Here is a 21,064-nt window from a genome sequence, read left to right on the forward strand (position 1 = left end):
ATGTCTCTCTTGCGCGCCTGCTGTCTTTCATCAGTAGCTCAACAGCACATACTATACTTGATGGGAAATGGAGTTGACCCCTCGCGCTCCTTTCCCAAAAAAAAAGTTAGAGAAAGAATCCAAGGCAAGATACTTCCCAAGCGCTGAAATTGTGCTCATGAGATTTCAATTCGAATCAGCCCACAGAGTATGGTCTGTCCTTGGCTGTTGATCCATAATTCTATGGCACTCCCACAAACCAGCAAGCCAGTACCTCCACAATCATCACCACAACCCAGGCCGTCGCTGGGATATAGTAGTACCTGTCATTCACGGATATCCTTCCCAACAGATATCACCAGTATCCAGATTGCTGCCGCGCATATGGATCCCCTCCAGCTAATCAATCTCCAGGCACCTCTAGACATACGAAGAAACAGACTTCGTCAACCGAGTCACCTCCTACTATACCTCAGTGCGGCGAGCTAGCCTCATGCTCGCGGTGAACGATTCCAACTCCTCAGCGGGATACCAACTGACATTTAGCCCACAGCGACACGGAAGTGTCACCCCCAGGGGGGGGGGGTCAGGGTATGAGGATTATGCTGGTCCTATCCTATAAAGAAAAGATGCTCTCGTCAAACCTAGTACTTATTCAAATATGACTATAGTAATAAGTATCTAGGGGTTGCCTGGTTCTTTGCTGCGGTGGTTGCCTCGAGGCCACACGCCATTCTGATTGCTTCAAGTGGTGTGCGCCAATCTGCCTCTTGCCCGAACAACACTCGTTCGGTTTTATCTTGAGGACGTACGACTTCCTGGTTTCTGGGACGGATGCTGCGCGTCTTGCAAATGGAAAGATCATGGCGCGAGATGTATGTATGTCAGTAAAGGAGAGATCAAGTATCAGCCTGCCAGCATCGCCGCCCTCCCGCGTGCTATTATTGAGGAGCTGGAAGATGATTGAGCTTATATTTGCTGGAATCTGGGCAATATAGCTAGCCATATGCAAGAAGTCTGAGGAATTTCATAAAGCTTTTAGGCTTGTTTCTGCAGAAATCAAGATTATATAGTTAGTTAGATAAAGAAGTTTTGAGAAATAAAGATATTTTTACTCTCTCTCTCTTCTCTCTTTTTTTTTTTTTTTTTTTTTATATATCTCTTATTTTGGATTTCTTCTATCATAAATTCTTCTTCGCCGTTGATTATTAGTAATCCTGGTGATTGTGTGTCGTCCGACTCTTGTGACGGTAATACTTAGGTCTGATAACGCAGGATGAAGAAGATCTATATAAAAGATTGGATAGATATCTGTAGGCGTGTTTAGTCGTATAGCATGAGCACTGATTATTCTTGTGACTGTATACTTCGCGTTCTTCCAGTCGAGTTTCTTGCTGGGTCGGTCCGTACGGATATTCTTTAGATTTAGGGTCTATCCTTTGCCCCTTCTTCGGAAAGGTGCTCCAGACAGAGTAAGCTAAGCAGTAAAAAGAAGATTTATTTCAACGATGACGGGCTTGCTTTCCCCCGGACCACCCATGCATGTACTACTAACTATTCTACTCTGCAGATAGGGTCGCCTCGTTATTGTGTAGTTCGGCGGCGGCGCAAGTGGGAGAACAGTACAGCAGGAGGACGGGAAATCTACCGAAGATGGAGAAATTCATCACTCTCGTTACTCCCAATCTTTTCTAGTTTCTAGCATGTCATCTTGATCAGCAGGGACAGTTAGGACGAATCATCCCCAACTCTCAGGAAACCATGTGGTCATACATCTACAGCTCCACCCCTACACACCACACCAGTAAGCCAAGATAACCAGAATCTCGTCTTTCATTGATAATATGCAAGTCTACCGCTACCCCTACCCCTACCCCAATCGCAAGCACAAAGTACGGAGTGGTATATGAAGACTTAAAGCAAAGTAGAACAAAACAAAACAAAACAAAACAAAACCGCCGACCATTTTTCGCCCAGGTAGGTCCGTCCCGACGTGAGAAAAGAGAGAAAAAAAGAATCTAGAAAACGCGAGCGAGACACCTTTTAAAAAAAAAATCACCGACGCCGATCCCAGCCCAGGATATTAGAAGTGAAGCAACGGTATTCCACGTAGAGGCTAAACGGCTCCCAGAGAAAAACAAGCAAGCAGACAGAAATCAACGGAGGTGAGTGAGTTTTGAACTCACAAACATAGCGACGGGGGGGGGGAGCAATTCGTAAGTATACATGGTGATGGTGAGGAGGCAGAGATGGCCATGGTTGAGGGGATTTAAAGGGCCATAGCATAGCATCACGCCTGGCTTTGACTAGAACGCGACAGTCGAGAGACGGATCTCTTGCTGCGGTGGGATGGAGCTCGCTCCGGAGGCGCATGTTCGAAGAAGGGGAGAAGGTCGGGGTTTTGGCTGGGCGGAGTCTTGGAGCTGGCCTGATACTCGCCCAGGATGCGGTCATCAGAAGCGGTGTCGGGGTGGATCTCGATGCCCTTCTGCTTATCCAGGCCGCCGTGAGGACTGTCCGACTGGATTCGGAACGCTTCGCCACTCTCGGGCGCCCGTTCGATCGGAGACCAGCCCGCAATGCTGCCGGCAACAATCCCGGCCATAGCAGCAGCAGGCCCAAAGGCGGAGTTTGACCGAGACCGAGTGCGAATTCGGGGCCGCGACTCGGGAGTTGGAGGCTGGGTCGGTGTGCTCTCACTATTCTCGCCAATGGGGGTCCCAGGGATCGAGGCTTCCCTGGATCGGGAACCACTTCGAGATCTCGGGAGGAGCTCCTCGGGGTGTTGGAGTTTGTGTCGAATGTGCCTCAAGCGGCCTCCACGGAGCGTCTTGATGAATTTCAATTGATCGCGGATTTCCTCCAGGGCAGGGTTCCACTCGAATCGTCGGTCCTCGTCGGAGACCAGAAGCTCGGGGCCCTTCTTGCGCTGCCAGAACCGGGGAATGAGCCTGTTGATGAATTCGTCCGGAATCAGTCGAATGATCACGCCGATGGGAAGCGAGATCACGCCCAGAACCAGCGAGACGCCCCACTGCGGTCCATTGAGCCGGCTAACAGAAAACGCCTGCCCACCGACGAAGATGATCAGGATCTGGCCGCCAACGATGATCAACTGGATTCCGAGGAACCACACATTCCGCCACATGCCTTCGAAGATATTGAAGTTGTTGTCAAGCCGGCGGGAGTTCCATTGGTTGAAGATTTGCATCCAGACGAAGGTGTTGAATACCACCGTTTCGAGCTGATCCAGCTCGTCTGCGGTCTTGTAGTTGAAGATAGATTTGCCAGCAAAGTTCAGGACCAGCGTGACGACCAGCTGATAGATACTCTGCCCGATGATCATCTTCCACATAGTCAGACTGATGAGCGGCGCGGACTTCGGTTCAGGCCGGCGGTCGAGGGCATGAGGGGAGGGGGGGTCGGTCGCAAGGGCAAGGGCGGCGAAGGTGTCCATGATAAGATTGACCCAGAGAAGTTGGACGGCTGTCAGCACAGACTCCTCATCACCGCTCGCAACTGCAGAAACGAACGTGAGGATGACGGCTGTAATGTTGACAGTGACCTGGAACTGCAGGAATTTCTTGACGGCATCATTGACTGTGCGGCCCCAAGCCATAGCCTTGATGATCGAGGTGAAATTGTCGTCCATGAGGATAATATCAGATGCCTCCTTGGCCACTTCTGTGCCAGAAATTCCCATGGAAAACCCAACATCAGCGGTCTTGAGAGCCTGTGCATCATTGGTACCATCACCCGTGACTGCAACCGTTTCGCCCAACTTCTTGAGCTGAGTGACTAACAACTTCTTGTCGTCAGGGCTCGAGCGGGCCAATACCTGCAGTCGAGGAATAATCTGGGTCATCTGGCGGCTGCTCAGCTGGCGGAACTTGGGGCCCTCGATGGCGATACCGCCGGGGGTGAAGATGCCGCATTCTTGAGCAATGGCTTTAGCAGTCATGAGGTTATCACCAGTCACCATGCGCACAAAGACGCCTGCGCGCTGGCACTGGTGGACCGACTCAGTCACACCCGGTCGTAGGGGATCTTGTATACCGAAAACGCCCAAGATGACCATGTCCTTAAAGATTGCATCGAATACTGCGAGGGACCGATCTTCCTCTTGCGTGGGCGCTCCACGAGGGGGCCACTGGTCGAAGTCCCGGTACACCAGGCCGATGGTTCGCAACGAATGAGACGCATAGTAGGTGATGACATTGTCCAAGTTCGTCCGATCCTGTTCCGACATAGGCCCATCCGTAATGTCCTGTTTCGCATTAAGAACGATGCGCGTGGACCTTGCAACCAGAATCTCCGATGCACCCTTGACCAACATCCGGTACTTGCCATTGTTCATCTTGATAACCACTGCCATGCACTTGCGTCCCGAGTCGAACGGCATCATCTGGGCGACAGTGGCATTGTCCCGTGCCTCGCTGAGGGATCCGAGACCGAGATACGTCCGAGCAAAGCCCAGAAGAGCAGTCTCGGTCTTGGATCCAATGAAGGTCGTCGAACCGTCCTGTTCTCCTTCGAATGCCGTAGAGTTCAGCACAATGGAGTCGACCAACAGCTCTTTGGCTGGAGCGGAAAGACTGGAGGCGAATTCGGAGGGCGGCAGGGTTGTTGCAGGATCACGGCCTCGGTCACCGTCCGGACGATCAGAAGCCCCGGGGGATTTGTCTCCAAACCGCAGGTTCTTTCCAAGGGTAGCTGCCACGGCCGTCATCTTATTCTCGGTCAGTGTACCAGTTTTGTCGGAACAGATGGTTGTGGCGTTTCCCATGGTTTCACAGGCTCTTAGCAGGCGTACGAGGTTGTTGTCCTTGAGCATTCGTGTCGTCGCAAACGCGAGGGCCAGAGTAACAGCAAGAGGCAATCCTTCCGGCACAGCCACGACAATGACGGTCACAGCAACAATGAAGATCTGTAGGAAAGCCTGGCCTTTCTCGGAGGCATTGCCTAGGCTGTTCAACTGGGCGAGGAACTTGATAAAAAGCACGACAAACAAAAGCAATCCGGCGGCGAGGCCGAGTTTCGCAATGTATTCAGCGAGTACATTCAGCTTCGACTGCAGCGGGGTCGTCTGGCCTTCATCCTGAAGAGACATCATCGTCTTTCCAAATGTCGAATGAACGCCAACCGATGTAACGAGGAAAGTGCCCACTCCTTCCGAGACCTTGGCACCGGATACGATGAATGGGTCATGCTTTGGGGTACTCTCATTTTTCTCGATCGCATTGTAGACATCGTTGGCAGGCATTTTGCGCAACACATCCGATTCACCAGTCGCAGAGGATTCGTCGCACTTGACGTTGTGGCCGTCGATGAAGATGCCGTCGACTGGAATGAGGTCGCCGGGTTCAAGATGCATAACATCGCCGACGAGGATATCGTGGATGGAAATTTCCGCGGTTTTTCCGGATCGCACAACCTTGACCATTCGATCGTCTTTCTTCTTGTTCAGCTTGACGAATTGACGCTCCTTTTGCCAGTCGTTCGCCGCACCCACAATCACCACAATCAAAATAGCCACAATGATGGCCACACCTTCAACCCATTGCACACGTGCCTCATTTCCCGTTGCCGTTACTGATTGGTAGATTCCGAGAGCAAGGGAGATAATCGCAGCTATTGTCAGCAGAATCAAGACCTTGTCATTGTACGCGATCCAGGCCAGCTCGAAAAAGCTCTTGGCCTTTCTTTCGGGGAGTCTGTTCCTTCCGTAGACACGAACGCGATCCATAAAGGCGTTTTCACTGACGACCGGCTTCGCTGGGCTCGTGTCGGCCCTGGGAGGGCTCGATGGCGCCGGGGAAGTCGACTTTGGCAGGGAATCGGGCGCCTGCGAGGTGGTCACGTCCTCAAAGCTGACTGTACCGTCCAAGCCACCTTCATCCAAGCTCAAGCCACTCCGTGTGTCGGTGCGAAGCCCCTTTTCGATGCCACGCAATCCACCCAAGGCGTGAAGTGCACCCAGACTCTTGGGGTTTAGTAGTTTGTTCAGCTGGCCCGGGGAAAATGCGAATTTGTTGTCCTCCACCTCGAACTCGGCTTCCCGCCCGGGATCCGGCTTAAGGGCATCTTCGTCATTGACAATAGTATTCTGGGTCAAATCCGTTCGTGATCCGTGGGAGGCCGTTGTCACGTAGGTATCTCCCCCGTATGAGCTGTTAGACGAGTGGTTCGAGTCCTCTGACTCCAGGGAGTTTCCGCGAGATCTCGTCCCGGGGACCGCTAGATAATTCGAGTTCGACATGGGCTCCGTCATTTTCGACGCGGGGGATGAGATGTTGTGTGGAGATGTTGGTCGGCTTTCGTAGTCCCGGAGTTCAGACGACGCAAAAGAGCGGACCGACGATGGCGAGACAGCTCCGCTGCTCAGCAGAGCGCTCATATCATTCGCATCGACATTTTCGGTAGACAGCTGCAGTGAGGGATGGGGTGGTATGGGGAGGATCTGCTGCGGCGGGTGGTCGGTCGAGGATGTTACGGCCGATGTGTCGATGGTTATAGTAGGGGCCCGCTCCCGTCGCAGGGGAGTCGTCCCTGGCTGCTTCGAATCCTGGGCATCGGGTCCGGATTGCGACATGGTATTGGAAGGGATGAAACGACGGTATAGGGGTGGGTCTTGGGCGCGATGGCAACCGGAGGATGAAAAAAGGGATGCTAGATGTTATTGAAGAATGCGGCTCCGGAAGGAGCAGAGCAATCGAATTCCGCCGTATCTTATAACCACGAAGCCCGGCGTGTGAGAAGCGGGTATCATTCCAAGTCAAATATCAGACGATTAAGCTTAGCAACGAATGCCGAATCAGAGAGGTCGTAGGAGGTATCCCATGTGTTCTGGCCACTAAGTGAATCACCGATCTTCCCGATGTAGTCAAAGAATGCGCGAGACTGGCCGTTAGAGAACAATGGGCGTCCACATCGATTGAAGAGTTGTCCGTTGGAAGAGCGTAAAGAACGGGAAACTGGCGACTGGCGAGGCAAGCGAGGAGAGTCGCAGATTATGGGCGTTGCGAAGAGAGAATCACACCACGGAAGGTGCCAGAGCGCATTCAGACCGAGTTATCCAAGCCCGGGCTGCTGGACCAATCCGGTAGACTGCACAGCCCCTCTAGTGCTAGACACGACTCATCAGTGATCATGTACCTTATAAGAGGGTCATACAGTCAAGAACACCAGGAATTGGTCGGCTCCTTGACTTTCACGTACGAACCGAATACAACAAAGCGATCGGACCTTGACGACTTCAGCGGGGCCAATGGACGCAGATTACGGAATGAGGCGAGGAGCGGAATCGGGGGAGTAGAGGAGGCGAAGAGAAAGAAGGCCCGGGAGGAAGAGAGATAGATAGAGGGGAGCTGTTCAGCCAGACATGGTGGGTTGAGGAAATGATGATGGAGGAGAGAAGGAGGAGGTCGCGGCGAGTGTGCATTCATTACGTCTTTACGGGCTTTGGCAGGCGCATTCATTTTTTACCTACTGCGGGCGTATCCCCAATACGTTACGGGGGGGAAGGATCCAGCGTTGATTCGGTCGGAGCACTAGACCCTGCACCTGGACGAGTGCGCGCCAATGAGCGGCGCCCCAGAGCTAGCTGATCCGTACTTGGTAGCCGTCAGCCCCACCCCTCGGGATCCACCGCTTTGGTCCAGATCAAGTGGTGGTGTCGGTAATCGGTATTGGGGAAGTAATGTAATGTAATGCGCTGTGCAGATGTTGCTTCATCACTTCGACTGCCTTTTTCCCAGATCAATAGTAGATATCACCTTACCCCATGTTTGAGATGCTTCGTCAGGGCGCCTGCAAAGCACCGGATAATTACCAACCATCCATCCTCCATATAAAGGGAGGCCACGGCAGGGAGGAAAAGGACTCCTCCTCGGCTGGAGCCACGGGATTGCGAACTTCTTGCCACCAAAACAGGGCGCTTGGGTCGTTGCTTCTTGCTGTTAATTGACCTAATGACCGCTGCAGGACTGCTCGCTGTAACGTAACTCGTCCGTTTCCTTTGCACTGCCTCAATCTCGACCCCCCGTCATCGAAGTCTTTTTTTTTTTTTTTTGTTTTTTCTTTTCTTTTTTTTTTTTCTCCATTTTCCTTTTTTTGGTCTTTGTCTCTGTCTCTGTTTCTTGTTTCTGCCCCTCTCCTTTTTTTTGACTGATGACTACGAGACTATCATGTTTTAACATTTTGATTATTATGGTCTGTCCTATTTGGCTTTATTCTCCGCCTTGACTATCGACAATTTGATCCTGCTCCTCTCCCTAACCTCCCAGTCCCCGGCCCTTGACGATATCATGATCTCAAAAACCTGTTTAGGCAAAAGAATGGGGAAGCCCGAATCCCGAAGACTCCGCCAGCGCTTAAAGCTTTAAACACCTGGACGGGAGTCCATCCACATCCACATCCACCTCGGCACAATTCAACGGTCGTTCGGTCAGGCCAGAATTAAGGGGCAAATCAGACTCCATTCTTCCCTGCTCACTATGCCTGCTTTGGGCATCGCCGACCAATCTCCCGGGAGCGATCTGGATAGATACTAGATAGATACGGAGTCTAGATAGATAGATAGATAGAGATAGATACCCAGCAGTAGTGAGGCAACGGGGCCACGGGGGCCACATGCCAGATGCTATCTAGTTACGTTATCCGAGGGAGGGTCTTGTCCATGCCATCCTTGCCATCTGCATCATCCATCGTCTAGATATGGAGTGTCGGACCACTAACCACTAACCACTAACCATAACTATAATCGTCATTGCCGCTGCCTGTCACTCTCTGGGCTCCATCACGATTGACTAATCCATTGGAGATGGGCGATGGAACATCTTCGGAACCAGGAAAGGGGGCTCCACTGGGGCGGATTACTCAGTCGCTTGGACATCTACCTACCTACCGGTACAAAGTGCTCTACCGGTAGATACTTATTGTGCAAATAGATAGATAGATAGATAGATAGATAGATACTGGTCGTACCTGGGTACACACACTACACAGCAGGGGAAGCGTCGTCAAGCGACCGCATTAATTAACGACGATGCATTAATGTTTGGACTACTCCGTACCACAGGTGAACTAATGCACGGTCTCCATCTGTCCTCCCGCCGCGGGTTTTCCCTTCCCACCACCTTCTGGAAGGGGCGAGAGCAGACCTGTCTTTGACTCTTTAACTTCTTTCTCAGTCCTCCAGTCTCATCTCATTATTCTATTCCGGAGCCAGGGCCCGTTTGTCGTGCTGGGGAATTGCATCAATTCCAGTCTAGACCCTGGAAGCCAACCTTTCGGATCATGGGGTCCAAGAGAGACAGACAAGGGACACCAGCAAAAGGAGGACTTGGCGGAAGGGGGCGGTGCAAAAAAAAAAAGAGACCCATCTGGCTTTCCATGTATGGGAACCTGAACCTGACTAGTAGGAAGTAAGGTTAGGTTAGATTACTGGTCTTGTCTTGTCTGTCGGGAAGAATTGTTCCTCTTCATGACACACTTACTATTGGCAGTGCTGGCATTTCCATCACGATAATCCCAATCCCACTCAGTCACTCACTCATACCTAGCCATCTACCCTTACCCATGGCATCAGATAACCCCCGAGATGTCCTGTCCTGTCCTCCATACTCCATACCGTACCTACAGAATCCATAGAAGTGGGTAAGTACTCAGGTAGGTAACATGTCGAGTAGCACGAACCAACCCATTGACATGACACATAACCCAGTTTCACGCCCACCAGCATAATGATGACCCGATCCATGCAGCTTGATAGATACGGAGACCTCCGTACTCCGTAGTATGACGGGAATTGACTGATTGCGCGCGCGTTCCTACATATCTACCCCAACGTCAAAAACTCAAAACGCGCCGCGCCAGACTGGTTACCATGTAACTAATCTGTGCTAACCTCAGCCGAGGTTACAAGCGCGTAGCATAGCCACCATGCCATGCCATGCCATGCCATGCTGTGCGGTGCGGTGCTATGGTGAGATGGTGAGAGAGATAGTTGGTGGGTGGTACTGATGTCGTCAGCTACTGCTCTCCACTAACTACCCCATCTAGCTATCTACCTACCTATCTGGTTCTAGTTCTAGTTCTAGTTGGTGGGAAGATGCTTGCCGAGCTAGCTACAGGATAGGTACATATGTAGGTCTTTAGCAGCTGGATTGGATAGTTAGCAGCTGCTACAATCGCACTACCTACCTAGATACGCTGTGTAAATCTTCGTAAGAGGGGTCGGGTTGGTATAGATAGATTCTGCGGTGAGAATCAATAGACCAGAATGTCTTACATAGCTTGCAAGCTATGTGAAAAGGGTGACAGGTGTGGTTGAGTAGGATGACTGATACCATACATAGTATCTAGCTTGGTTTCTTTCGCGCAATGCCATCCCTACCATGATCTAGTACTCGAGGAGAGGAGTAAGTAGTAGGTTTTGAATCAATTCCACAACTGCAGAGACCACATATTATACATACTGTAATTAAATCGATTACACCACTCAAGCGAAAAGATTGATTTTGAAGATTCAAAAACTACAGATAGATGGATACCCCACTAATCCATCCTCCATCCTCCACACATGCCCGTATCCACCCATACCACACCGAAATATACGAGCAGGGGGGTACGGAATAGATATCTAGATGCCAGATATCCAGGTGAATAGACAGCCAAACACAATCCCACCAAGAACCTTATCCGAACCTAAGACAGGCGACAATCAGAACCCTTGGCAACTGATACTCGTGCTCGTGCTAGTGCTAGTTCTGGAGCTGGAGCCTGCTAGTGGCGGTGATACAGTGAGATGTGGGCGTTTGCGTGGCGCTCCGCTGACGGTCTCTGCGATTTAAGATTTACGCTTCACAGCCCCAATCCGATGGTGCAAGTGATCTATTCCTTAAGAGTCGGGTCGGCAAGTCAGGGCAGGACGGGGTTGATCCCGGTGCACCGACGGATGGGGAAACGACCGATGGGTTGTTAGGTGGATTGATGGGCTACTTACTTAGGGAGGGGGGGAGGTCTGTTGGTATGGATGGATGGACGATGGTACCATGAATAGGTGGATCTAGCTTTTGACTTTGGTTCGTTGGTCTACTCCCTTTACTCTGTATTAAGGTAGCCAAGTAGGTACTGCACATACTGTACGTCTTGTTGCACAATAATATGGCCAGCTCATTTCATATCGAGCCAAATCAATCATCCTAGAACCGCGCCTGCAATGATCCACCCCTCGAGCCTGTCCAACATGCAAACAAAATACCCACCATCCTGCAGGCTCGGAGAGATTCGTTGGAAATAGTATGAGAAAATTCGAAGGTAATATACACGCCGGTCCACCGTCAGAATACACTCATTGCGCCGGGGTATCTCCGTCCTGCTCCTCGTCGGGCGCTGGAACGGTCCAGATTCCCAGCGACTCACCCCCCAGTAGCCGCACGCCGGGCTTCGCTTGGGTGTTCACCATGGCTTTGCTGGAGATGGCCAGCGCATCCATCAGCTCCCTCATGCGGCGCGACGCAACGAAGCTGCTTGTGAGATGCTCGACCTCGGACACCTGTGTCGCGAGGTTCATGCACTGCACGAGGAGCTCGCTGGAGATCACATGCGCAGAGAAGTACATCGCGCTATGGTACTCGAGGAACAGCTCCGGAAGATACGTGTTCCGAATCTCGTCCAGTTCGGCCCGTTCGGTTTCTGCAACATCAAGTCAGCCGGCGATTCGACCTGCACAGCAACATTGCTTACCATTCTCACTGCTGACTAGCCATTCGTCGAGCATGGCATCGATATGAAGACTAGTCTCATCCAGCGCTCCCTGTAATTCCACCCTCAGATCCTTGATGGTGCCAGAGTCCCGTCTGCGCTTAGTCCTATGCCTCGGGTGAGTAAAATTGCTGGTTCAGCATCAAAGGTTATCACCTACTTTTCGAGTTTCTCAAACAGCACGGCAAAGTTTTCCAGCGAATCAAACGCCAAGATCAACACTTCCAGGTCGCGCATGGTCTGCGATTGCAGGATCAAGAGGTTCGTCTGGGCCGACGAGACGCTTGTCCTCGACCGAGACCGTTTGTGTGGAGAGCTGAACAACTTCGTTTTACTGGGGCTGGCAGGTTCGGAAGGGTAGTTCTCCGGCGGCACAGCCTCAATGTCGAGTGTGAACTCTGAGATATCAAATCCGAACGCCTCTTGCGAAAGGTCGGCCAATCTCATGCGACGACTCAACTCCCGCGCTGCGGAGAGTTTACCAGAAACTGTGACAACGTCAGCCATACATCTTCTCACCAACATCGCCAGGGGATAGACATACGATAGAACTTTCGGTACAACAAAGTCCCGAGTTGACAGATGCGACCCCACTGCCCATCCACATAACGAAGCCACTCCAGGCTACGGATGACATGTTCGTCGGCCCCGGATATTTCAGTCCCAATGAAATCCTTCCTCACTGGCATTAATTCTCGGTTGCCATCCCCACGGATCACCACCTTAGGGTACCGTTTAATCGTCCTCGAAGTGTCAATGGCGGAGACATTCTCGCTCACCCAATTCCACTGGGCTTGCAGGACAGCCTCAACGTCAATTTCATGTTTCTCCATGAGCCTGATCAGTAGCTTTCTTTCCCTGGAATCAACGATCTCAATTAACACCTGGGCCAGGACGGAGTGCGCCAGGTTTTCAGGGAGGAGTGATGCGTAAAGAGGGACGATGTCAACAACGCCGACTTCCTCCAAGTTGGCAATGTATCCAACCACATTCACACAGGCGGTATTGTAGAACTGGGTATCGGAGCGGACGTATCCGGTGGAGCAGGCAATGATGTAGAGATGGGTTGCAATTCTCAACGCATCGCCATCTTCCGCCGCGATCACAAGGTTGTCGTCAACCTGGGTGCTAGGCGATACATCGGGTACGAAATTTGAGGTGTCCGGCTTGTTGTTCGCGACCTGAGACACCGCCTTGGCGAGAGCCCAGAAAAATGAGTCGTATGATTTGCCTATGATGGTGGCCTGGATTGTGCGGTATGGGTTCCGCGCCTCGCCCCCGACGCGATCATTGCCCTTGGTGTACTGCACAAACTTATTCACGTCAGCGTATCCAGCTGGTTCCGGCACGAAGGCGACGGGCGCCGTAGGCGAATGGCTGAGCTTGCGCTGGAATTGTTTGCAGAAGCCTTGGTAGCGGGTGATGAGGACGTTGTTGAAGTATACATAGAGGTAGTCGTCCCAGGTCTGACAGACCTTGAAGGCCGCTTCAGTCTCACCGCAGAGCAATGAATAGACAGCCCGCTCAAAATCTTCGGTGTGGGGGTTGTGCGTCAGGGCCGCGCAGGCGGCTCGCCAGGATTCCTGGGTACGCCAGTTCATCATGCGCGTGTGTCCATCATCAACGGGCGTCTTGCCTGTGTGGGATTTGACGTCCACACTCGAGCCACAGATGCTGACCGCTCGCCAATTCTCCAGCCGCTCAGTGCACCACTCCCGGATCTTGGACCAATCCTCCCCGTGTCTAAGCATCTTCCAGCAGGTCATCCAGGTGGCGCGCTCGTAAAATTGGTCCTGTTTCTGTAGGGTTCGCTTCTGTCGCGTCACAGCATCGGGATCCAACTGAGTAACTAGAGGATCCGTGTCGGAGCTCAGCGAAGCGGTAATTCCGGGGTCGTTGGGCTCGAGCGGCTGAGGCCAAGCGCGCAGTCGTTTCTGTCCTTTGATGGCCTCCTTGGTATACAGCCAGCCATGAGTCCACATCCCCTGACCTCTCTCAGACTGCGTCTCCAACTCATTGATCAGGGCGTCCATGTCCTTGCCGCCAGACTTTGCCGTCTGTTCCAGCCACTTGAGGATGATGACGCATTCCGCCGCGTAGTGGTCCGCTGATAAGAATTGTTCCCACACTTCGCTGTCGGAAGAGTACCGGTGTAGGTTCTGGAAGACCGTCTCCTGCGCCTTCTTGCAATGGGCTTTGTGGGGCGGGTCGTCGATGCTGATGAGGTTGAGGAGAAGGCGCCAAGTGTCGGCCTCCAATTGCAGTCGCTGGAGCTCCTCTTCGGTCTTGGGATCGAACGACGCAGGTCCGTTGCTTCGAGAGGCATTGAATCCTAGTTTGGCGCGTTTCAAGGTGTTCTGCTTCGAGATGTCGCTGATGGCGTCTTGCGCGAGAGTCTGGTAGCTCTTCACCAATTGGTAGGCAGCTTGGTAGTTCCCGAAGTCATCCGAGCGATTTCCCTGCTGTTTGAAACGATCCAATTTCTCCGCAAATGCCTCGATCTGACGCGTCACTCGATCCGCGGTGCGGCGAAGGGGGTGCAACGCTTCCTGCGCGCCCGCCGAAGTAAAAAGGTCCGGAGTCGTGACATCTAGAACACCTGGCCTGCGGTCAGCCTTTGCAGTCCGGTCAGGGGTGGTAAGCGGCATACTGTGCCCATTCGGAGCGAGACCCAGGTCGAGGGGTGATTCGCTGCGATTCCGTTCTTCAGCGGACTCATTCTCCGATTCCTCCTCGCCGTCGTCCTCAACGTAGTCATCTTCCATATCCTCATCATCATTCGGCTCCAGCTCATCGCCCTCATCATCCATCGGTTCATCGTCGTCGTCATCCTCAATCTCAATGACTTCCGCATCGTTGGGTGGTTGGGAAGGCTGTAATAACACACCGGTCAGTCAGCGCACCGCCCTACGGGCCGGCCAAAACAAAGTAACTCACATTGACGGAGGTGAACCCGGTCGGGGCGCCCGAGCCCGTCGGCCTCGAGAGAGGAGCCATGAGCGCAAGGGAGAATCGGAGGCTCGTGTCGGGGGAGAAAGTGTTGGGGAAGAAGCGGGAAGGCGAGAGGTCTATTCTGGTGGCCGGCGGCCTGAAGCTTCCCAGGAGGGTTTGGGGAAGAACTGGAGCGGAAGTTCCAACTTCTCATCTTCTTCCTCCTACTCTTTTTGGCCGTTGTTTGGCCCGGTCGTGCACTAGGCCCGGTCGGGGCTAGCGCCGAACACGCCGCACATAAAAACTCGCGCGGTTCGGCGCATCCCCATTTTCCTTTTCTTTTCTTCTTCAAATGTCTTTAGGCAATCATTAGAGTCTCGGGACGAGAGGTTTCAATATTCGTTCAGGTCGTTCAGCGGCCTCTTTGCGTGCTCAAGATTGTCTTAGAATAATCTGGCCATTTTCACAACTAGCCTAGCTCTTTACTTGTATGGGAGCTCAGACTGCAAGGGAATTGTCACATTCAGCTTCACACTATCCGGGGGTTTTTGATCGGACGGCGCTGGCACTTTGCCTGCCTGCCTTCTGCTTCTGCCTTCTGGGGGACTCGGGTTCTATGATCTATCTCTATCGACACAAGTACGACGGGTAGTAAAGTATGTACATGATCCGTAATGCCTAAGGATACCTCAAGTGAAGGAAGGGCCTGCCCTGCCGGCTAGGCCTCTTGGCCTCGTTGCTTCATCCTCAGCCGCAACAGATTGGGCTTGGGACAACTGGGAGTCTTGGCCTCCTCGCCTCGCTCCACGTAGAAGGCGTTGCAACATTCATACAGAGCATTGATCTGTGCCTGGCATTTCTCTTCCTGATATGAGCTCCGGGTCAAACACGCTGCAGGAGTCAGTGACGTTTTACGCTTTGATGTATGGCGGGAAGCAGTCACCTTGGATGGCACACTGTCTGGTGTCAGCAATGTACAAAACACAAGTACGAAGTTGAAGGGCCTACAGCTCGTGGATGACAGGGAGGATCGAATGCGATGTCTTCTTTTAGTCCACCCTGCAGTTGTCAACTCCGGCTCAGACGGCAAAGAGGGAGCCATCACTCCTACCATGACGCAATATATAAAAACTGAGGTGTTGACAAGAGCGAGTAAAAGCCACAAGGCGAAGCACAGGGGTGCAGGGGAATAAATAAGACCTGTTACACAAGGCTCCAGGACAAAGAAAACAGAACTTATGGGTTTCACTTGAGCCAGTCGAGATTGATTCCGATGTGATTTGATTCACTTAGATGTTGCCCAGCCCATTGCCCGCAGACCAACGACAGAGGCAACTGGACCTGCGCCGCAAAATAGATTCTCCGCGGCTCATTACTGGTGGGGGTTGCCCATCTTCTTCCAGCGCCTCCTCCAGCTCATATTAACTCCCATTCATTCCCCTCTGCAGCGTCCTCTCTCCTCCTCCTCACTTTCACCTCCTCCATCGCATCGTCTCCTCCGGCTTGTCCGCTCGTCGCCACTCGCAGCAAGTCCTTCCCCAAGAACAAAAAAAGGTAACATCCTACTCCCCCACCCCCCGCTCCATCCTCCGTCCATCATCCCGCTTGATCCCATAATATCATGCGACAAGGCCTCGCTCCTACGATGAAAATGCTGACACCCTCCGCCTCAGTCGCTCTCGCATCCTTCCCCACCATGGCCGACTCCGGAGCTCCCGCCGGCGACGCCCCCGCGGCCGTCGAGCACCTCAACATCAAGGTCACCGATAACAACAACGAAGTCTTCTTCAAGATCAAGAGAACGACACAACTCAAGAAGTTGATGGATGCGTTCTGCGACAGGCAGGGAAAGCAAGCCTCCACCGTCCGGTTCCTCTTCGACGGCACCCGTGTGCGGCCGGAAGACACCCCCGACACTGTACGTTCTCACCCTCCAAACCCATCTCCGCGCCGGATCAAGATGACACCCAAGACTAACTCACCACTTTGCTCGCAGCTCGAGATGGCAGACGGCGATACCCTGGAAGTCCACCAGGAGCAGATCGGTGGCTAGATAGATACCTTCGTCGATGAATGATGATAATGTCTCAAATACATCTAGCTGGTTGATTACCTGGTTTCCTAGTCATTTCCTACTCGCCAACCTACCTACCAACCCGTCTACTTCTTGTCACCTTTCTTCTTTTTTTTTTTTTTTTTTTTTTGTTTTATTTTTTACGCTTTGCTTCGCACGAACTGGAGACACAGGCGCATGGTGTTAGCTTTGGGTCGGTCCGAGACGCCTCTCGGGTTGGAGTGGTATGATGGGATTTTGAGCCGGAGGGGCTTGAAAATGTGTTGTTTTGCCGAGCTACGCAAAAGAAAAAAAGGGAAGAAAAAATGATCATGTATGTGGTTTCGCTGCTTAGAAGGTTTTACTTTCCTGGCTTGCTCTAGACAGTGTCTGTTGAAGCGAAGCGAAGCGATGCGGTTTGCAATCCAAGTCCGATTATTCTGATCCATAAACAACCCACAACCCGGTCATCTGTTACAGCTGTTGGTAGTTTCGAGTACCTACTGGTACCTACCTACGAGTAATAGTATTGCTGCATTACAGTCCCGTATATTTTGGACAAGGTTTTAGGTAGTAGGTAAGCTTGTATAAGAAAGCGGAAGCCAGACAGACAGACAACACCGGCCCTCAGAACAAGCAAGCAAGCAAAGGAAAGAAATGTAACCCACCCTCATCACGACCGTATATAAAACAAGGGAATGTATGTATACACCACCCTCACTCTTTCTTTACCAAATCCAACCCCCCCCTTCTCTCCCTCTTCCATACACACTCAATCATCCCAAACCGCCGCCTTCACCTTCTCCTCATCGGCCCTCGCCTTCTCCGCCTCCTCCTTCTCCCTATTGCGTCTCTTAATCTCCTGCTCCTTCACGGCACGGTCATACGCGCGCTGCTCCTCCGTCCGCTTGGGCGCCCTGATCCCTAACGCCCCGGCAATCATCCTCCCAGCCACGGCGGTCTGCTTCTCGGGCCTGCGGGCCGGCGACCTCGAGTCCTCGCGGGGTACGGGCGTCGACGACCCCACGTTCCCGTAGCCGCGGGGGCTCCACGACTGCGACACGGACGGCGAGATGGGCGTCGGCGGCGGATCTAAAGGGTCTTCTGTGGAGGAGAGCGCCGGCGAGTCGAAGCGGGAGCTACTCGCCGTGGAGCGTTTCTCGGCGGCTGCAGGGGGGTCGAGTTCGGAGGCGGAGGCAGAGGCAGAGTCATCGTCGGCTTCGTCTTCCCAGGAGTCGGCGATTGGGGCGGAGGGTTTCTTGGGCTTGGAGGGGATGGAGGTGAGAGGGGGGCGGACGACGTCTTTTACGGGGCTTTTGTTGGCGAGGGCCAGGTCGGCGAGGGAGGATTGGAGCTCCGAGGTGGCTGATGAGAGGGACATTGGGGTGGTGTTAGTTGGGTTTGGTCATGGGTGGTTGTAGTAGTGGCAATGATGATGCACTGGGAGGGTGGATGTCAAGTGTGAAGTTGATGATGGATGGATGGATGAAAGCAAGCAAATCAATTGGGAGGGAAGTAAGAACGGGAAGATAAAGACGGACCGTCCTTCGACTTGGAATTTGGGCCAGCCTGCGCAGCCATCTTCGTCTACCTGATGAAATGAATGTAAGGAAAGGGAAAATGCGAGAAAAGAGGATCGATCGGCCAGGCTCATGCGCGACCCGACCAGACTGTGGTACAAAGCAACAAAGTACGAGGCCCTCAAGCAGGGAAGGTGAAATCATGAATGGCGTCAGTCCGGGAATTCAACCCCGCCTTGGGCTGGCCGGCCGGTCTGATTGGCTCGGCCCAGGCGTGTCCAGAAGTTCGGTTGTTTGCGGCGGCCATCATATTTCATAACTGCAAAATGTTGGGGTCGAATCTGGAGAAGAGAGAGTGGGCGATTCTGGGAGGGCCGGCTGATTTTCCCACCTCCCACCTTCCTTCGTGTCGCCGCGGATCTACTTACAATGTCTGGTCTATCATTGACCGAAAGAGATGTTGCAGGGCCGGGTTTCCTATCAATTCAAAATGGCAATGTGAAGCCTTTGTCGTGTGATACTACTTCTCTAGATATGTAGGTTTTCCCTGACCGAGAGACCATCCTTTGCATGCGATGATCCCATCGTACATCCAGGCTGTATAGTTAGTTACTCTGAGGAAGCCAACTGACTAAGCAGGCTGGAGTGTGGGGTAGTAATTAGGTCGGCTGGCTAAATATAGGCACGACATCGATGACCTCGACCATGAACCAAGGTCGTATGAAGAACGGAAATCTCTCAATTATCCGATCTTGACCGACTGCTTCGGCGACATCATACTCTAGAGCAATATATCGATCAATGTGATTGTCCAACGTGACAAGCGGCCAGGCACAGCAGGCAAATGACGGGGCTCCACGACCGGCGACGAGTAGCCACCGTGACAGGGGACTATGCCATTGGGGGGAAAGCCGAGATGGGGACGAAGACACCCATGATAAAACCATTGCGTCGCACCAGAGACGCATTGCCATGTTGCCTGACAATGGTGCCACATCGCTGCAATGGGATGTGTTCTCACTTGGTCGGGGCAATCTGGTCTTGAAGCAAGTTTGATACGCAGGCATATTTTTCTAGGACATTGTCAATCTCCTGCAATAATAGAGTATCTCATGACCCCTTATATACAGGTGTTTTAGGTAGCTCTGGATGAACATACAAACCCTCGGATTACTACTTCTAGCAGGCGGTCAGGCCCTAACAAGGGGTAAACCGTTGGTACTGTAGACAGGTCACGTGGATCGAAGATTGTCTCCATACGCATCTACACCAGCCCACCGCTCAGTATACTCATCATCTGTTGCCTGGCATCCATGATCTGCCCTCGCCTGTCTGCCGCCTTTATTTCCTCGGGTGCCTCGCCCCGTGCGGCTTCGGGGTGCAGATCAATAAGTTCATTTGGCTGGAAGAGGAATATACAGGGTCGTCACATGTACTCCCACGTGACTGCCCCCCAATTTTCGCATTCATCGAAAACCACCACGACGCCTAGACCACTTCTGCATACCCCTCCCCTCACCCCACCGAATCATTATCGCTTCAGCACCATGTCGCCCAGTATGTCTCACCCCCACAATTGAAGAACTATCTCGAGATTGAGACAGTGGCTAACCCCCCAACCCCCACAGATCTGAAAGACCGACCGATCGTCATCTCCGGCCCCTCGGGCGTCGGCAAGGGCACCCTCGTCGACAAGCTTTTCAAAGACCACCCGGACACCTTCGCGTTCACGGTATCGCACACGACCCGGCAGCCGCGCGCCGGCGAAGTCGACGGCACCAACTACCACTTCGTGACGCCGACGCAATTCAGCGAGCTGATCGCGGAGGGGGCGTTCGTCGAACACGCGACCTTCAGCGGGAACAGCTACGGTACGTCCAAGCGGACCATCGCGGACCAGATCGCCAAGGGGCGCATCGTCGTGCTCGATATCGAGATGTACGGCGTCAAGCAGATGAAGGAAAACCCCACCATCAACGCCCGCTACGTCTTTATCGCGCCGCCGAACTTCGAGGCCCTGGAGAAGCGCCTCCGCGGTCGCGGTACCGAGAAGGATGAGGACGTGACCAAGAGACTGGCCCAAGCGAAGAACGAGATCGAGTACGCCAACACCGGTGTCCACGATCGCATCATCGTCAATGATGATCTCGAGAAGGCGTACGAGGAGCTCAAGGAGTTTATCTTTGAGCAGAAATAGATTATTTAGCAACTTCAGGTTTTCTGTTATACTGTGTTGAGTTGAGCTGTTGTAATTAGCCTATGGTTTTAGGATTGGGTGGTGACTGGTGCACGCCTATATAGACAATTCAGCATACAGCATAAGAGGGATGGATACTTCTGCGCTTCAGGGGTGTGGGGTTTTGTTGGGGAATAGAGGGGCTGTGTACACATATTTTGTACGCTCTAGCCACCGCTGGAGGACACAGCTTGTTGGGCTGTCGAAGCAGATCGTTACAAAGGCATTCCGCCGGCCCAGTGCGGTATATAACACTGCTGTGCCACCTCTGCTCGTCAGAGAGGATGACTGAGATATGCTAGCAGATTTACCTACCTAAGAGACCCCATATCAGTCAACTAATGGGAATGTGGGGAACTTTGCAGGCTGCAAGGGTCATCTCTACAACTGGTACCTGAAGGATGCCCGAAAACGGAAATAGAGTAGAAAGCGCGAGCTTGATTTCATACAGCGCTCTGACAAAGCAATTCTTTTCAAAACCTGATCTCGTAACCATCAAAAGTAATGGAAGATCCATTCGTAAGCACTTTTTGCGGTGTAAAGAAACGGTCACAGGCGCCTAGGGTTGCGACACCTCGC

At 52.6% G+C, this 21,064-nt stretch overlaps 7 protein-coding genes across 7 annotated transcripts; 3 read left to right on the top strand and 4 right to left on the bottom strand.

Moving 5' to 3' along the window:
* Nucleotides 1-2,269: 2,269 nt before the first annotated feature.
* On the bottom strand, nt 2,270-6,571 carry pmcA (putative P-type calcium ATPase; the record flags this gene model as incomplete). Its single annotated transcript, XM_025539135.1, has 2 exons — nt 2,270-6,442; nt 6,473-6,571. 2 exons carry the CDS (start codon nt 6,569-6,571, stop codon nt 2,270-2,272), a joined length of 4,272 nt encoding a protein of 1,423 aa, XP_025402624.1.
* A 4,500-nt stretch (nt 6,572-11,071) lies between these two features.
* BO70DRAFT_308177 (nuclear pore complex protein An-Nup84) lies at nt 11,072-14,827 on the bottom strand. The gene is made up of 6 exons (XM_025540095.1): nt 14,683-14,827; nt 14,396-14,618; nt 12,290-14,344; nt 11,906-12,233; nt 11,728-11,852; nt 11,072-11,676 (listed from the first exon to the last, which is right to left on the bottom strand). The coding sequence occupies exons 1-6, from the start codon at nt 14,740-14,742 to the stop codon at nt 11,333-11,335; spliced, it is 3,135 nt and encodes a 1,044-aa protein (XP_025402625.1). The 5' UTR covers nt 14,743-14,827; the 3' UTR covers nt 11,072-11,332.
* A 211-nt stretch (nt 14,828-15,038) lies between these two features.
* Nucleotides 15,039-15,572, top strand: BO70DRAFT_358823 (uncharacterized protein). The gene has a single exon (XM_025542384.1). The coding sequence runs from the start codon at nt 15,167-15,169 to the stop codon at nt 15,326-15,328; it is 162 nt and encodes a 53-aa protein (XP_025402626.1). The 5' UTR covers nt 15,039-15,166; the 3' UTR covers nt 15,329-15,572.
* BO70DRAFT_426240 (DUF1903-domain-containing protein) lies at nt 15,148-15,963 on the bottom strand. The gene is made up of 4 exons (XM_025547763.1): nt 15,788-15,963; nt 15,685-15,735; nt 15,620-15,632; nt 15,148-15,567 (listed from the first exon to the last, which is right to left on the bottom strand). The coding sequence occupies exons 1-4, from the start codon at nt 15,788-15,790 to the stop codon at nt 15,395-15,397; spliced, it is 240 nt and encodes a 79-aa protein (XP_025402627.1). The 5' UTR covers nt 15,791-15,963; the 3' UTR covers nt 15,148-15,394.
* A 140-nt stretch (nt 15,964-16,103) lies between these two features.
* BO70DRAFT_358825 (SUMO family protein SMT3) lies at nt 16,104-16,866 on the top strand. Its single transcript, XM_025542385.1, has 3 exons — nt 16,104-16,230; nt 16,350-16,594; nt 16,673-16,866. The coding sequence occupies exons 2-3, from the start codon at nt 16,373-16,375 to the stop codon at nt 16,727-16,729; spliced, it is 279 nt and encodes a 92-aa protein (XP_025402628.1). The 5' UTR covers nt 16,104-16,230; nt 16,350-16,372; the 3' UTR covers nt 16,730-16,866.
* A 437-nt stretch (nt 16,867-17,303) lies between these two features.
* Nucleotides 17,304-18,283, bottom strand: BO70DRAFT_129001 (uncharacterized protein). The gene has a single exon (XM_025538008.1). It carries the CDS (start codon nt 18,108-18,110, stop codon nt 17,502-17,504), a length of 609 nt encoding a protein of 202 aa, XP_025402629.1. The 5' UTR covers nt 18,111-18,283; the 3' UTR covers nt 17,304-17,501.
* A 1,513-nt stretch (nt 18,284-19,796) lies between these two features.
* Nucleotides 19,797-20,446, top strand: BO70DRAFT_349816 (guanylate kinase; the record flags this gene model as incomplete). The annotated part of the gene is made up of 2 exons (XM_025541664.1): nt 19,797-19,806; nt 19,878-20,446. The coding sequence occupies 2 exons, from the start codon at nt 19,797-19,799 to the stop codon at nt 20,444-20,446; spliced, it is 579 nt and encodes a 192-aa protein (XP_025402630.1).
* Between the last annotated feature and the right edge of the window lie 618 nt (nt 20,447-21,064).

This window comes from Aspergillus heteromorphus (assembly GCF_003184545.1).
Source record: "Aspergillus heteromorphus CBS 117.55 chromosome Unknown BO70scaffold_3, whole genome shotgun sequence".
Taxonomy (NCBI): Eukaryota; Fungi; Ascomycota; class Eurotiomycetes; order Eurotiales; family Aspergillaceae; genus Aspergillus; species Aspergillus heteromorphus.